At 40.1% G+C, this 15,466-nt stretch overlaps 1 protein-coding gene across 1 annotated transcript in view; it reads left to right on the top strand.

The window, feature by feature from the left end:
- LOC146458044 (tubulin-specific chaperone D-like) overlaps positions 1-15,466 on the top strand; it is a 34,239-nt gene that overhangs the window by 15,615 nt on the left and 3,158 nt on the right. The window contains exons 25-45 of the mRNA XM_085091232.1: positions 5,792-5,865; positions 6,210-6,327; positions 6,468-6,528; positions 6,694-6,716; positions 7,365-7,396; positions 7,924-7,986; positions 8,287-8,342; positions 8,426-8,507; positions 8,975-9,029; positions 9,194-9,257; positions 9,650-9,741; positions 9,949-10,089; positions 10,765-10,848; positions 11,324-11,428; positions 12,036-12,089; positions 12,691-12,829; positions 13,368-13,420; positions 13,889-13,957; positions 14,632-14,709; positions 14,868-14,957; positions 15,314-15,401. Coding sequence (XP_084947358.1) covers positions 5,792-5,865; positions 6,210-6,327; positions 6,468-6,528; positions 6,694-6,716; positions 7,365-7,396; positions 7,924-7,986; positions 8,287-8,342; positions 8,426-8,507; positions 8,975-9,029; positions 9,194-9,257; positions 9,650-9,741; positions 9,949-10,089; positions 10,765-10,848; positions 11,324-11,428; positions 12,036-12,089; positions 12,691-12,829; positions 13,368-13,420; positions 13,889-13,957; positions 14,632-14,709; positions 14,868-14,957; positions 15,314-15,401 — 1,621 coding nt within the window. The remainder of the gene's footprint in view (positions 1-5,791; positions 5,866-6,209; positions 6,328-6,467; positions 6,529-6,693; positions 6,717-7,364; positions 7,397-7,923; positions 7,987-8,286; positions 8,343-8,425; positions 8,508-8,974; positions 9,030-9,193; positions 9,258-9,649; positions 9,742-9,948; positions 10,090-10,764; positions 10,849-11,323; positions 11,429-12,035; positions 12,090-12,690; positions 12,830-13,367; positions 13,421-13,888; positions 13,958-14,631; positions 14,710-14,867; positions 14,958-15,313; positions 15,402-15,466) is intronic.

Genomic DNA, 15,466 nt, shown 5'->3' with positions numbered 1-15,466 from the left:
CCTTTGGGGGTTAGTTTTCCTACGTTTGGGGGTTGAAGATTCTTACGGTTGGGGGTTAGTTTTCGTACGTTTAGGAGTTAGGGATTCTTACGTTTAGGGGTTAGTTTTCTTACGTTTGGGGGTTAGAAATTCTTACGTTGGGGGTTTAGGGATTCTTACGTTTGGGGGTTAGTTATCTTACGTTTGGGGGTTAGAGATTCTTACGTTTGGGGGTTAGGGATTCTTACGTTTAGGGGTTAGTTTTCTTATTTTGGGGGGTTAGAGATTCTTACGTTTGGGGGTTAGGGATTCTTACGTTTAGGGGTTAGTTTTCTTACGTTTGGGGGTTAGAGATTCTTACGTTTGGGGGTTAGTTTTTTTACCTTTGGGGGTTAGAGATCCTTACCTTTTGGGGTTAGTTTTCGTACTTTTGGGGGTTAGGGATTCTTACGTTTAGGGGTTAGTTTTTTTACGTTTAGGGGTTAGAGATTCTTACGTTTGGGGGTTAGCTTGCGTACGTTTGGGGGTTAGGGATTCTTACGTTTGGGGGTTAGTTTTCTTTCGTTTGTGAGCTAGAGATTCTTACGTTTGGGGGTTAGTTTTATGTTTGGTTGTTAGAGATTCTTACATTTGGGGGTTAGTTTTTTTACGTTTGGGGGCTAGATATTCTTACGTCTGTGGGTTTGTTTTCTCATGTTTGGTTGTTAGGGATTCTTACGTTTGAGGGTTAGTTTTTTATACGTTTAGGGGCTAGAGATTCTTACGTTTGGGGGTCAGTTTTCTTATGTTTGGGGGTTAGAAATTCTTACGTTTTGGGGTTAAGGATTCTTACGTTTAGGGGTTAGTTTTTTTACGTTTGGGGATTAGAGATTCTTACGTTTGGGGGTTAGCTTTCGTACGTTTGGGGGTTAGGGATTCTTTTATTTTAGGGTTAGTTTTCTTACGTTTGGGGGTTAGAGATTCTTACGTTTGGGGGTTACAAATTCTTACGTTTGGGGTTTTGTTTACGTACGTTTGGGGGTTGGGGATTCTTACTTTTAGGGGTTAGTTTTCTTACGTTTGGGGGTTAGTTTTCTCACGTTTTGGGGTTAGTTTTCTTACGTTTGGGGGTTAGTTTGCTTACGTTTGGGGGTTAGAGATTCTTACGTTTGGGGGTTAGTTTTGGTACGTTTGCGGGTTAGGGATTCTTACGTTTGGGGGTAAGTTTTTTTATGTTTGGGGGTTAGAGATTCGTACGTTTGGGGGTTAGTTCTCGTACGTTTGCGGGTTAGGGATTCTTAGGTTTGGGCGTTAGTTTTTTTACTTTTTGGGCGTAGGGATTCTTTCCTTTAGGGGTTACTTTTCTTACGTTTTGGTGTAAGGGATTCTGACGTTTGGGGGTGAATTTCCTTACGTTTGGTGGTCAGGGATTCTTAGGTTTGGTGGTTAGGGATTCTTACGTTGAGGGGTTAGTTTTCTTACGTTTTGGGGTTATGGATTCGTACGTTTGGGGGTTAGTTTTCTTACGTTTCGGGGTTAGGAAATTTTACGTTTTGGGGTTAGTTTTCTTACGTTTCGGGGTTAGGTATTCTTACGTTTGGGGCTTAGTTTTTTTACGTTTTGGGGTTAGGGATTCTTACGTTTTAGATTTAGTTTTCTAACGTTTGGGAATTAGGGATTTTTATGTGTAGAGGATAGTTTTCTGACGTTTCGTGGTTAGAGATTCTTACGTTTTGGGATTAGTTTTCTTACGTTTGGGGGTTAGTTTTCGTACATTTGGGGGTTAGGGATTTTTACGTTTGGAGGTTAGTTTTCTTACGTTTGGGAGTTAGAGATCCTTACGTTTTGGGGTTAGTTTTCGTACGTTTGGTGGTTAGGGATTCTTACGTTTAAGGGTTAGTTTTCTTACGTTTGGGGGTTAGAGATTCTTACGTTTTGGGGTTAGGGATTCTTACGTTTGGGGGTTAGAGATTCTTACCTTTGGGGGTTAGTTGTCGTACGTTTGTGGGTTAGTTTTCTTACGTTTGGGGGTTAGAGATTCTTACGTTTGGGGGTTAGCTTTCGTACGTTTGGGGGTTAGAGATTCTTATGTTTGGGGGTTAGAAATTCTTACGTTTGGGGTTTAGTTTTCGTACGTTTGGGGGTTAGAGATCCTTACGTTTGGGGGTTAGTTTTCGTACGTTTGGGGGTTAGAGATTCTTACGTTTAGGGGTTAGTTTTCTTACGTTTGGGGGTTAGAGATTCTTACGTTTGGGAGTTAGGTTTTTTACGTTTGGGGGTTAGAGATTCTTACGTTTGGGGGTTAGCTTTCGTACGTTTGGGGGTTAGAGATTCTTACGTTTGGGGGTTAGAAATTCTTACGTTTGGGGTTTAGTTTTCGTACGTTTGGGGGTTAGGGATTCTTACGTTTAGGGGTTGATTTTTTTACGTTTGGGGGTTAATTTTCTTACGTTCCGGGGTCAGGGATTCTTACGTTTGGGGTTAGTTTTTTTACCTTTGGGCGTTGATAATTCTTACGTTTGGGGGTTAGTTTTCTTACGTTTAGGGGTTAGGGATTTTTACGTTTGAGGGTTAGTTTTCTTACCTTTGTGGGTTAGTAATTCTGACGTTTGGGGGTTAGGGATTCTCATGTTTGGGGGTTAGTTTTCTTATGTTTGGGTGTTAGTGAATCTTACGTTTGGCGGTTAGTTTTTTAACGTCTGGGGGTTAGGGATTCTTACCTTTGGGGGTTAGCTTTCTTACGTTTGGTGGTTAGGGATTCTTACGTTTGGGGGTTAGTGATTCTTACGTTTGGGGTTAGTTTTCTCACGTTTGGGGGTTAGCGATTCTTACGTTTGGGGGTTAGTAATTCTTACGTTTTGGGGTTAGTTTTCTTACGTTTGGGGGATAGGGATCCTTACGTTTGGGGGTTAGGGATTCTTATGTTTGGGAGTTAGTTTTCTTACGTTTGGTGGTTAGGGATTCTTACGTTTGGGGCTATTTTTTTTACCTTTGGGGGCTAGTTTTCTTACGTTTAGGGTTTAGGGATTTTTACGTTTGAGGGTTAGTTTTCTTACCTTTGTGGGTTAGTAATTCTTACGTTTAAGGATTAGGGATTTTCATGTTTGGGGGTTAGTTTTCTTACGTTTGGTTGTTACAGATTCTTACGTTTGGGGGTTAGTTTTTGTACGTTTTGGGGGTTAGGGATTCTTACGTTTAGAGGTTAGTTTTCCTACGTTTGGGGGTTAGAGATTCTTACGTTTGGGGGTTAGTTTTCTTACGTTTGAGGGTTAGTGATTTTTACGTTTGGGGGTTAGTTTTCTCACGTTTGGGGGTTAGGGATTCTTACGTTTGGGATTAGTTTTCTCACGTTTGGGGGTTAGCGATTCTTACGTTTGGGGGTTAGTAATTCTTACGTTTTGGGGTTAGTTTTCTTACGTTTGGGGGATAGGGATCCTTTCGTTTGGGGGTTATGTTTTCTTACGTTTGGGGGTTAGGGATTCTTATGTTTGGGTGTTAGTTTTCTTAGGTTTGGGTGTTAGGGATTCTTAGGTCTGGGGGTTAGTTTTCTTACGTTTGGGGGTTAGGGATTCTTACGTTTTGGGGTTAGTTTCTCTTACGTTTGGGGGTTAGGGATTCTTATGTTTGGGGGTTAGGGATTCTTATGTTTGGGGGTCAGTTTTCTCAGGTTTGGGTGTTAGGGATTCTTAGGTTTGGGCGTTAGTTTTCTTACGTTTTGGGGTTAGGGATTCTTACGTTTTGGGGGTTAGTTTTCTAACGTTTGGGGGTTAGGGATTGTCACGTTTGGGGGTTAGTTTTCTTACGTTTCGGGGTTAGGAATTCTTACGTTTTGGGGTTAGGGATTCTTACGTTTGGGGCTTAGTTTTTTTACGTTTGGGGGTTATGGATTCTTACGTTGGAGGTTTAGTTTTCTAACGTTTGGGGATTAGGGATTCTTACGTTTAGAGGTTAGTTTTCTTACGTTTAGTGGTTAGGGATTCTTACGTTAAGGGGTTGATTTTCTTACGTTCGGGGGTTAATTTTCTTACGTTTCGGGGTTAGGGATTCTTACTTTTGGGAGTTAGTTTTCTTACGTTTGGTGGTTAGGGATTCTTACGTTTGGGGCTAGTTATTTTTTTTATCTTTGGGGGTTAGTTTTTTTACGTTTAGGGGTTAGGGATTTTTACGTTTTAGGGTTAGTTTTCTCACCTTTGTGGGTTAGTAATTCTTACGTTTAAGGGTTAGGGATTCTTATTTTTGGGGTTTAGTTTTCTTTATTTGGGGGTTAGTGATTCTTACGTTTGGCGGTTAGTTTTTTAACGTCTGGGGGTTAGGGATTCTTACCTTTGGGGGTTAGCTTTCTTACGTTTGGTGGTTAGGGATTCTTACGTTTGGGGGTTAGTGATTCTTACGTTTGGGGTTAGTTTTCTCACGTTTGGGGGTTAGTGATTCTTACGTTTGGGGGTTAGTAATTCTTACGTTTTGGGGTTAGTTTTCTTACGTTTGGGGGATAGGGATCCTTACGTTTGGGGGTTAGGGATTCTTATGTTTGGGAGTTAGTTTTCTTACGTTTGGTGGTTAGGGATTCTTAGGTCTGGGGGTTAGTTTTCTTACGTTTGGGGGTTAGTTTCTCTTACGTTTGGGGGTTAGGGATTCTTATGTTTGGGTGTTAGTTTTCTTAGGTTTGGGTGTTAGGGATTCTTAGGTCTGGGGGTTAGTTTTCTTACGTTTGGGGGTTAGGGATTCTTACGTTTGGGGGTTAGTTTCTCTTACGTTTGGGGGTTCGGGATTCTTACGTTTGGGGTTTAGTTTTCTTACGTTTGGGGGTTAGGGACACTTACGTTTGGGGGTTAGTTTTCTTACGTTTGGGGGTTAGGGATTCTTATGTTTGGGGGTTAGGGATTCTTACGTTTGGGGGTTAGGGACACTTACGTTTGGGGGTTAGGGATTCTTACGTTTGGGGGTTAGTTTTCTTACGTTTGGGGGAAAGTGATTCTTAGGTTTTGTTGTTAGTTTTCTTACGTTTGGGGGTTAGGGATTTTTACGTTTGGGGTAAGTATTTTTACGTTTGAGGGTTAGTTTTCTTACTTTTGGATTTTAGGGATTCTTACGTTTGGGGGCTAGTAATTTCTACGTTTGGGGGTTAGGGATTTTTACGTTTGGGGGTTAGTTTTTTTACGTTTGGGGGTTAGGAATTCTTATGTTTGGGGGTTAGTTTTCTTACGTGTGGCGGTTAGTTGGTCAGATTTTGGGGAGTGAAAGAGAAAAAAAACATTGATATTGCGGGCACTTCGCACGCCTTTCCTGTTATGCTTTGGGTACAATTAGAACGCCTGGTTTGTCTATTTGTTTTTCTTCGTGTTTAAAGTGATTTTTTATTTAAACATAGTTTCAGTCTCTTTTGATTCTTCTTCCATAAGCCCACAGTGGTGTTATTATTGGAGGTTGAATTCACATTCCACCCTCCCTACCCTGAGGTTTTAACTCATGGTAGTGAGCAAACACCAGGCTCCAGTTGTTCAAAGGCCGGATAACTTTATCCTGTGGATAAGTCACTATCCGACAGTTTCAATCTGTGCAAATCTTTCAGTATTTTCTCTTGTACAGCCGAATATGCACACTCTAACCACAGTTAAGTTAGGGAGTGTACGAAAACCTTGGACAACGTTTAACGTGAAGTATATTTTAGACCCTGAATAGTGCCTTATCCAGAATAGTTATCCTGCCTTTGAACAACTGGGGCCAGTGCTACGAGGATGGTTCCCTATTCAAGTGTTAACCCCAGTGTGGCGCTTCTGTGCTTTTCTATTGCCTAGTTCACGTTTAATATTTTTCATGACCTCTTTTTCGTCAGAAATGTTCGTGAGCTGGCATCTCAAGCCTTGCATAACCTGACTCCAACAGATCCAGAGTACATGGCTAAAACAGGTACCACAATAATTACCGGAGAGTAATTATGATGGAAAGAGGCGAATTGGAAGTTGATTAGGACGTGGAAACAATGTTGTGAAAAAAAAAAATATGTGTGAGGCAAAACCAGATCGACAAACGTTGAGGACTTCTAAACCTGTTCTTAGGCTTTTTACTGTCATGATATTGAAAGCGCGGGGAATCAATTGAGCGAGAGGGCAAGAAGCTGGGGGTAGGGTGGGTGGGTAACGAGAAAATAACAGCACTATTCTTTCCCTCCCCTACCGTGCGTTAGAAGGTTTTCTTGTCTGTTCTCTTTTGTCTTGTCTTGTCTCTTTTTCACTCTTCTTATTTGGTTTTAGTTTTCCCTAAGATGCTGTCACAAACCAACAGCATTGATCTGAACTCTCGGCACGGAACCATCCTCGGATGCGCTGAAGTAGTACATGCTCTACATCTCTGGGCTGGACAGAATGGCAGGTACTGCAAGCTCTATAACATTCCACGTTGCATTTACATTCCCATATATTTTTCTTCTCATTTTTTTCGAGCTAGAGAAATAAATGTACAGTTTTCTCCTGTGTGATTTGTTGTATTTAGTGCTGAATTTATCTCGGTAGGTCGCTGACTGAAATACTCGATAAAGAATGTTTTGAAGTTCTGAAAGACATTGTACCTCAGGTAAAGAGCTCCCATTGTGGATTGACGTCGCGAAAGTTATTCAGTTCATGCTAGGGTTGTTTTCTATGAGGTATTCCTGTGGCTAAGTAGTAGCCATCACTATACTGAGCAATTCTTTAAGCTAGATAAACAAAATTTATTAATATTTGTTTTGTTTGTTTCCAGCTAACGGCCGCAAAACGTTTCAGGTAAGATTTATTTCTCAATATTTGTCTCCTTGATTCTCGTCGCCCGCGATACTCTCAAACTATAATTGATGCCAATCTTAGGCCGTTGTGTTATTATGTTGTTCACAACCAACAGTGTGGATTTTGTTTTTTACAGACTTGTACAGTCGTCAGATGAAAAAAAAACTCTTTTAAAGAACCGCAATGGCATCACAAAAAAAAGAAGCGATATAAACGTGGAGCTTGAAGTTGTAATGGGAACGAGTTGCATTATTTGTTTTAAAAGCACTACATGTAAATGCCCGTAATTGCTTTCTAGGTTACGGGGTGTGGAAGGGTCATCGTTAGAAGGGCTTCCATTGCATAACGGGACTGGAGCCCGTTTCTCCAAAGTCGCGTTAACATACCGGGCCCCGAAAACCATTTTTACGTGCGCAATTCGCTTCGACATGCATGGGTTCTATTTTTATAGAATTTGAAAGCTTCAATTTAAGCAAATTTTGTATATTTAATTACCATTTATATATAAAAAGCACACTGGGAAATACTTGTATTGGGCCCCTTAAGTAATCTGGACTTACGAGGGATTGGCCGCAGGTCTTTATTTTAGAGAACAGTTCACTGTCCACCCGCCATTTGACATTTTTTTACACTATTTTTCTCTTTTAGGGGCCTTGGTGGCGAGTTCATGCGACAAGCAGGTAGATCAATACGGCTTGCCTTACCAAAGGGAACCTCCACTCTTAGTCTGCTGTTAAAATTAATATATTGGAAATAACGCCTAAATTTCGAAGCTTACAGTTTAAAAAGTGGAGATAGCATCTAAGTGTTCAAAACATGGGATTCAATTATCGCTTATTTTCGTTTTTAACTTTTCTCTCCGTCGCCATTTTGGATTACATGCCGTCATACGGTTGCCCACTATTCTGCTTCCTGGCAATGGCGACAACCGTATGACGCCATAAAATCCAAAATGGCGGCGCGTGAAATTTAAACGCGAAAATGGGCGATCATCTTATCCAATTCTTATAACACTAAAATGCTATGTCCACTTTTCAAACTAAGATTTGAAATTTAGACGCTATACAGTTTCAACAATTTAACGTCAATTTTTTATAAGAGTGGAAGTTTTTCCTTCAAGCGTCTTTTTAATTTTTTTTCCTTTTCACCCTTTTCATTGATTGAAGACTGTTTGATTCCTTTTCTTTTTTTTTTTTGTTAATTCCAGTTTGTCACCTGATACACAAGGTATCGATATCTCAATTACCGTGGCACGGTGATCAGATAATCGGTAAGTTATGCACAGTCGTGCTCTTTTAATTTGACATGAAGTTTGGCCTGTGATGTGTTTTCCATTAGCTGCTGAAGTTATCAATTCTAGTTTCTCGTGAAAAGCGAGAACGAAAAAAGTGGGGTAACCTTAGTCACGCTGCGGCGAGAACTGAAGAGTTGTGTGACAACTACTTCAACTAAGTACTCTATAACTAGTCTTTTTGATTTTTTCCCTCAGTTTTTTAGTTTAACCCAATAAAGTCGTTTACAAAAAAGAAACAATCTTAAAGGTACCAAACTTTTGATTCCTTTCTTGTAGATTTATTTCAAACCACCATTGATGATAACCTGTCGCATACGGAACCGGATATACAGGTAAAACACGTTACATTTAGCTATTTGCCGCTTCTGAAACCAAACAGAAGCATTTTAAGAGTTCGTTGCCTTTTCTACTTTAGGAAGGTGCTGTGAGAGCCCTTAGTGCTTTATGCCAGCAGTATTATGTCAAAGCGGACGGCACAGCAATTGACGGAATACAAGGTAAGCAATGGTTCAATAGGCCATTTCTGAAATGCTTTGAACCTCATTTTGAAAGCGAGGTTAAGTACAAAGTTTTTATTATGAAAATTAGTTTTCATTCATGTGCAAACAAAACTAATCGAACCCATGATCCATATGAAAAGTTTTGCACTTGAGTTTTGAACTTAACCTCGCTTTCATAATGAGGTTCACAGCAACTCGGAAATGGCCTGTCAGTCAGTAAAAAATGTAATAACAGAAAGATGGCTTTGCGTTTTAATGCTTTGATTGACCACGTCGGATCACTTGACTTTTCAAGTTCAGAACCTTCCAACTTCATTTTAGCTGGAATATCGAACGACAAACGACATAGAAGGTGTGAGAAAGTACAGCTGTGTGCCTGTCGCTTCACTCTAATATTTAATCCACGGTTAATAAAGGAAGTCACAACACCAGAACATAAATGAGTTTAATATCTGATTTTGCAGATAGAATTATCACCCATTATGTGGAACAGTTGAAAAGCTCTTCAGAATTTTCAAGGTTAGTGTTGTATTGTTGTTTCCGTTTTGTTTTTGTTGTTGTTTGTTTGTTTGTTTGTCTGTTTGTTTGTTTTTACAATCTTTCTTAGTTTTCTTACAGTATTGTTTTTGCCTTCCAATCTGCCATAGTTCACTTACATTTTGTTATATCACGTCTCTTTGCAGAGTCGGGTTTTCTCAAGCCTTAGGATCTCTACCAAAATTTTTGCTGGTATCGAGGTTAAAGTTGGTGAGTTTTTATGCGTTTTGGTATAGCAGCAAGCAAGCCTTTCCAGTTAATTCTGAATCCAGGGGAGGGGCGCAAGCCCCCACCTTGTTCCGAGCTCGCGGGTCCCCATCTTAAACGACGTTCTAGATACACCACTGAAGTTCAATGTATTATAGTTGCTCCCTCTAAAATGAAATCACACGCACGAACAAAGTCATCCTCGGAGACCCAGGGGCAGATTGTCGGGAAGGGCCGAAGTTTTCACGGGGTCGGGACAAGCCTTCGTGTAAACTTCCCGATTTCGTCCGTGAAACCTTCGGCCCTTCCCGACTGCCTGTCCCTGGGTCTCCGAGGATGAGACAGACTCTGTTAAGAGTAGTAATGCGACATTCATGAATTTTTTCCTGTTGTAGGTATTTTCAGGTTTAATCACAGCCTCGCAGTTAGCGAATGACCCTGGAAAATTCGCTGAGTCTAGAAGGGATGCTCTTAAAGCCCTTGCCAGGTATAGTAGTTATGTAGAGGAGCTTGCTTGTGGAAAAGTGTGTCACTCCAACCCGGCGTAGGGAATAACGCGAATTATCCAGTGACGTTGTTTCTGTTTTTTCCTGAAAAACAAAATTTACAGTTGAGGTTGAAGTTTTGGAGTACGAGGAAATGATAAATGCTAACCAATAGCGACTGTTAAATGACTCAGTTATGCTAATTTCAGAATCGCATGTACCGTGGGGCTGAGCAGGACTGGTAACGAGGAACACGTTGTAACAGAGAGCAGTCTTCATGAACTGTATGACGCTTTTGTCGCCGCCTTGAATGATTACACTATTGATAGTAGAGGCGATGTGGGAGCCTGGTAAGTCCGCTTGAGAATTTTCTCTTTCCTAACATGCGCCCCATTCTACTATACTATTGGCATCCATCGGTCTTGTCAGACTATGGAATTGCACGCTGGAAGCATCTTCTGCTGTGGCTGGAAAGGCCAATTCTTGAATGACAGTCCTTTCCACAGGTGGGGCGCCCTATTCTAATTCCATACAATAGTCCCGTGACACCAGTAGAGAGTACTTTTCACGTCGGGAAGCTTTCATCGTTCATTATGTCTGTGTTAACCCCTAATGTCAAAGAACAAATTCTCGTATCTTGTCCCCATACTTTTATTATTAAAGTAGTGGGGAGAAGTTATTAAAATATCAAGAAAATTCACCTTAGGTGATCATGTCCTTAATTCTCATGACCTCAGGGGTTAAATAAGCATTGGTATTACAAGGAGAAATTCGATGATGGTCACTGTTAGGGCTTAAAATGGTTAAAAGATAGACTTGTTATAGAGTGAATTTTCTTATGGATTTTTCCATTCGCAGAAAGAGTTTTATAGTTTGGAGTAGTCTTGAGTTCGAAGTGTTAATTAATGACAATATTTTGTTATTTACACCCTAAGACTTGCAACATGAACTGCAAGACACTAAAACAAAAAGTTAATAGAATTTAGATGCTAAAATGACTATGATTTGTTCGCTCCTGTTCGCAGGGTGCGTGAAGCCAGTATGACTGGACTGGAAACTTTGACGCGTTTTGTTGTGGAAAAAGATCCTTCGCTTCTTACACCAAAGATGTGAGTGGAAGTCATGAAACTTGCACAGTGCTCTTCTTGAGCGTCATTTAACCCCCCCCCCCCCCCCCCCAAAAAAAAAAAAAAAGATCCCAACTCCTTAGTTCATAGAAAGTTACCTTAATCTGCCTCCTTGAGCGTTGGTTGCATAACAGATATTGACCTTATCAAGTGGTGGAGTTTTCAAAGTATTTGTTCCAAACTATTTCTGCGACATTATTGTCCACCATTTGCTCGTTTGTTGGCTGGTTTATTCTGTTTGCTGGTTTCATTTCGTGTAAATTTACATGACGCTATCACCTTAAACTATGCATTAATTTATATGTACCAACTACAGGGCTATAAAGTCTAAACACATTGAAACATTCGTTCGGCCCTTTGCTTTTGCCTGTTTGTTTGTTTGTTTGTTTGTTTGTTTGTTTGTTTGTTTGTTTAAATCGTTGTTGTTTTATCTAAGTAGTTGTTCTCCCTTCCTTAGCTGTGAAAGCGTAATGCACTGCCTGGCACAACAAGCCTCGGAGAAAATTGATCGCACGAGAGCGCATGCTGGTGAAATATTCCTTAGACTTCTATATATGGACAGGTAGGTCACGTGTTTGGCGAAAGTGGTGGTGCTGTAACATTATGTTGTCTTGTGCAAAACATTTTAGAGAGCAGGGATGGCACAGTCGTAAGAGCACTCGCCTCCCACCAATTGACGTCATATGTGGGTTGAGTTTGTTGTTGGTTTTCGCCCCTCCTCCCAGGGTTTTTCTCCGGGTACTCCGGTTTTCCTCCCCCCACAAAAACCAACCTTTCCAAATTCCAATTCAACCTGGAAACAGTCAACGAATAGCCGCTCTCTGGATATGCCACTTTATATACGATTCCTATTTATTTTTATTCCCATTTCATCTCATTTTATAACATTGCCAAAAGAAACATAGGATTTAACCGGAAGCGTATTTGTTCCTAACTTTACAAGTCATCGCTTTTTTCATGTGCTAAAATATGTTAATGAAATTGCAAAATATAATACGACACATTTATTGACCCTCCCTCGCCTTTTAGTGACAATGTGTAGTTAAGTTAAGTAACAGTCACAAAATACATATAAATTTTAGAATCTAGATTTCTAGGATAGCATTTGTTTGTAACCTGCGCGTGGAGACGTCTGCTTTATTTATTTTATGTTGATTTTTTTTTTTCAGTCCTCCTTTGCCTCACATACCACATCATAAGGAACTTCTTGAAATGTTCCCAAGGTAGGCAAGGGACATGCGGCAAGTTTTCCCTTTCATTTGCGTCACAACGCTATGGAGAATTTTTCAACGCAACTCGCAAAATACATGTTATACGATGCAACGTCTCCTGCAGAACGTTTAGGACTGTTTTTCTTTAACTGGGGATCGCAACGCAAAAAGGGATGTGTTAGTCGTACATTTAATTTACAATTTGCCTTACAACAGCTTTTCGCGTAACATATAGAAGATGTCTGACGTAGTACAGCCTAAAGGTCTGGCCGCATGTATACGAGTTATGACTGCTTTATGGGGTCCTTTATGGCACTAATTGTGCAGATCTACTAACGATAATGGAGGCAGCTATGTCATGCGTAGCCTCCCACGCAAGCTTTTAGGGAACTCGTATTTGTGAGGAGGAGATAAAACGAGTCCCCTAAAAACGACTGCGTGGGAGGCTATGTCATGGGCGAACGCACGGCACAACTGAGTAGCTACGGTTGCACGTGTAATACGCAACGCTGCACCGACATACTATGGACATTGTTTCATGCTGTTGTTTAATACATACACAAAAGAACGTTCCTTTCATAACTAATCCCCCTTGATTTTGTTTGTGTTTTAGAGATGAGTGTTTAGACATGAATTGGAGTGCTCCTGTCGACTGTTTTCCCCGAATCACGAGGCTCCTGGGTTTGTCATCCTACAGACGACCTGTTCTTCTTGGTATGACGGTCAGCGTTGGTGGTCTGACGGAGTCATTGGTGCGTTAAAATATGTTTCCCTCTCTCACTTCCTTCCTCTCTTTCTTTTTTCCTTTCATCTTTCCTTCCTTTTTTGTATTTTTAAAGTGTATATGACAGAATTTTTGTTATTTGCTTGATCAAATGTTAATGTTGTTCTCGTATGAAAATCGAAAAAAATTTCCTTATGAATTTTTCTTGCCCGCGTTTGAGGCGTATAAAAGGGTCAAATTTCAATTCCGGTTGGGTACAATACCGGACAAGAGGGGAGACTGGGGATAGTAGGGCTGTGACGTCAGTACAGGAAGACTTAGCCTCGCGGTTTCTCTATTCCTCAGTTGTTTCATTCTGAACATTCAACAATTACAATCATACTTCGTCCACACAGTTTTTTTCCTCTGCACACGAAAAACAACTGAGGAATATAGAGAAATTGCGAGACTATGCTTTCCTCTTTTGGACTGGACTGCAATGAGAGAGTATCACAGTTTTCTAAAGAGTTAACCAACTTCTATGCATAATGTTTCAGTATTTCATTTTTTTTTTTTTTTCCTTTTAGGTTCGACATTCCTATTCTTCGTTGCTTAGTTTCTTAAAAGGCATTAACAACAGGTGATTACAAATAAATTAAGTACTGATGATAATAATACGCCAAATTCGACTCCTTTTAATCATCACCTCCAATCGTGTGTGTCTCCGCGCCATAAGCAAAAAGTTGGTATCATAAGTCGGTAGATTATGATCAACCGTGCAGTACAGGGAAGGTCTGTTTGAGGTGACATTGCATGACGTTTGTACAAGCTGAGCGGAGGTCATCACCTTAGTCAAGTGATCATGGCTTCCGTTCAGGTACATAGTTGGCAGTCGAAACTTCAAGCAATGTCACCTCAAACAGTGCTCTGTACTACACTCAACCGGATGATCACAATTTATCGAGCCATGATATGACTCTTGGGTTCAAACCATTTACATATTGTAAATATATAAAACAATTTTATGATATACAACACGCATTCACTGTTTGTTAAATAGCCTTTCACCAGTGTCAGGTAGCACTGATTGGTCCTCTTGTCGTTTTAGTGAGAAAGAATTGAATGCCTTTGCTGAGACGCTTTTGGAGATTTACCAGACCCATCAAAAGAATGACAGGCAAGTTGGTTTGGTTGTTGGAGCATTGTACCTGGTACCTTCTAAAGTAGTGAAGTCTTTCCCTTCGTGGAGCGTGGCGCGTGGCACGTGGCACGTAGTGCGTGTATCGAGTTGTTATTGGTTACTATCTTTAGCTTGAGCTCGGCGCAGTACAACCTCGTTCCCAGGGTCTCTCTTCTTCCCGTCACGTGAAGCAGGGATGTTTAGGCCAATCAAAACCAAAACTCTAGCCATTCATACTTTGACTTGAGTTAGCTTTTCACGTTCCTGTTTGATTATGTTTTCGTCTTACCCCCAGATGTTTAGGAAAAATTATCATAATGCATTAGGTTTTTTTACACTGATTAACAACCACAAAGAAGACAATGTAAAAATGACCTTAGACCTTCTACTGAGAAAGAACGTCTATATATTTTTCCTCCCAAGTTTGTGTTCTGAATTATAACGGCGCTTTAACCTTGTTTTCGTTTTGAAGACAACGTGACATTTTCATCATTTCAATTTTCCATGTTATTATTATTATTATTATTATTATTATTATTAGTAGTAGTAGTAGTATTAGTATTAGTATTAGTATTAGTATTAGTATTAGTATTAGTATTAGTATTAGTATTAGTATTAGTATTAGTATTAGTATTATTATTATTATTATTATTATTATTATTATTCAACAGAATAATAGTCCCTTTGTTCAAGATGCTCGATATGTTGTTTTCAAATGGCTGCTTTGAGATGTTCACGCAAAACGAAAGGTAGGTTTAACTCATTTGTTAATCTTAAGATCAAACGGACGATGCCTTTTTAAAAACAAAACCATACTTGTAACAGCGGACGTGACAGCTGAGAAAACCCGCTAAACATGATTCGTGGCAGCAATCAATGAATGTATTTTCTTTTCGTTTCTCTGCAGCCATCAATTCCCTCAGACTGTGTTAAACCTCACAAAGAAAGAGATCTTCAAACTTGGCGACGCTAGGAAGCTCATCACGAGTGTGAACGTGTAAGAACAAAAAGCTTATGTCTACACAAGTTGGCTTGAACCTTTGTTGTTACAGTAATGGACCAGGTTCAAAACATTCGCACCTCAAGGTGTACTATTAACATCTTATACTGACTTGTTAAGCTCGTTCTAACTTCTTTTTCCGTCGCTATGCCCTCCCCATGACCCCTGCGATGCCGGTGCAGTGTTACATCGTAGACGTCATGGGTTAATACCCCGTTCAAGCCTGAATTACTGTCAGGTTTTTTCGTAACAGTCTGGTTGCGTAGATAACTGCGAGAATCTTTTCCTCTATATACTCTTTCATTCTCAGTGCATATACATTTTCATACGTTTTTTTCCCTTTTGTTTTCAAGGTTTTGTGGATTATTACAGTTTCCGGGAGTGACACGGACGAAATCTTTCCAACAACTTTGTATTTTTCTCTGCCATAAATACCCTCAGGTAGAGTTTGGTTATTGTGGAATTATAAATAATCAGTTAACACAACTCAAATGAAAACGGCTTGT

The sequence above is a fragment of the Pavona decussata genome, unplaced genomic scaffold (assembly GCF_977016875.1).
Source record: "Pavona decussata unplaced genomic scaffold, jaPavDecu1.1 SCAFFOLD_234, whole genome shotgun sequence".
Classification (NCBI taxonomy): domain Eukaryota; kingdom Metazoa; phylum Cnidaria; class Anthozoa; order Scleractinia; family Agariciidae; genus Pavona; species Pavona decussata.
The sequence above is the reverse complement of the archived record's forward strand: the minus strand, read 5'-3'. Positions and strand labels throughout refer to the sequence as shown.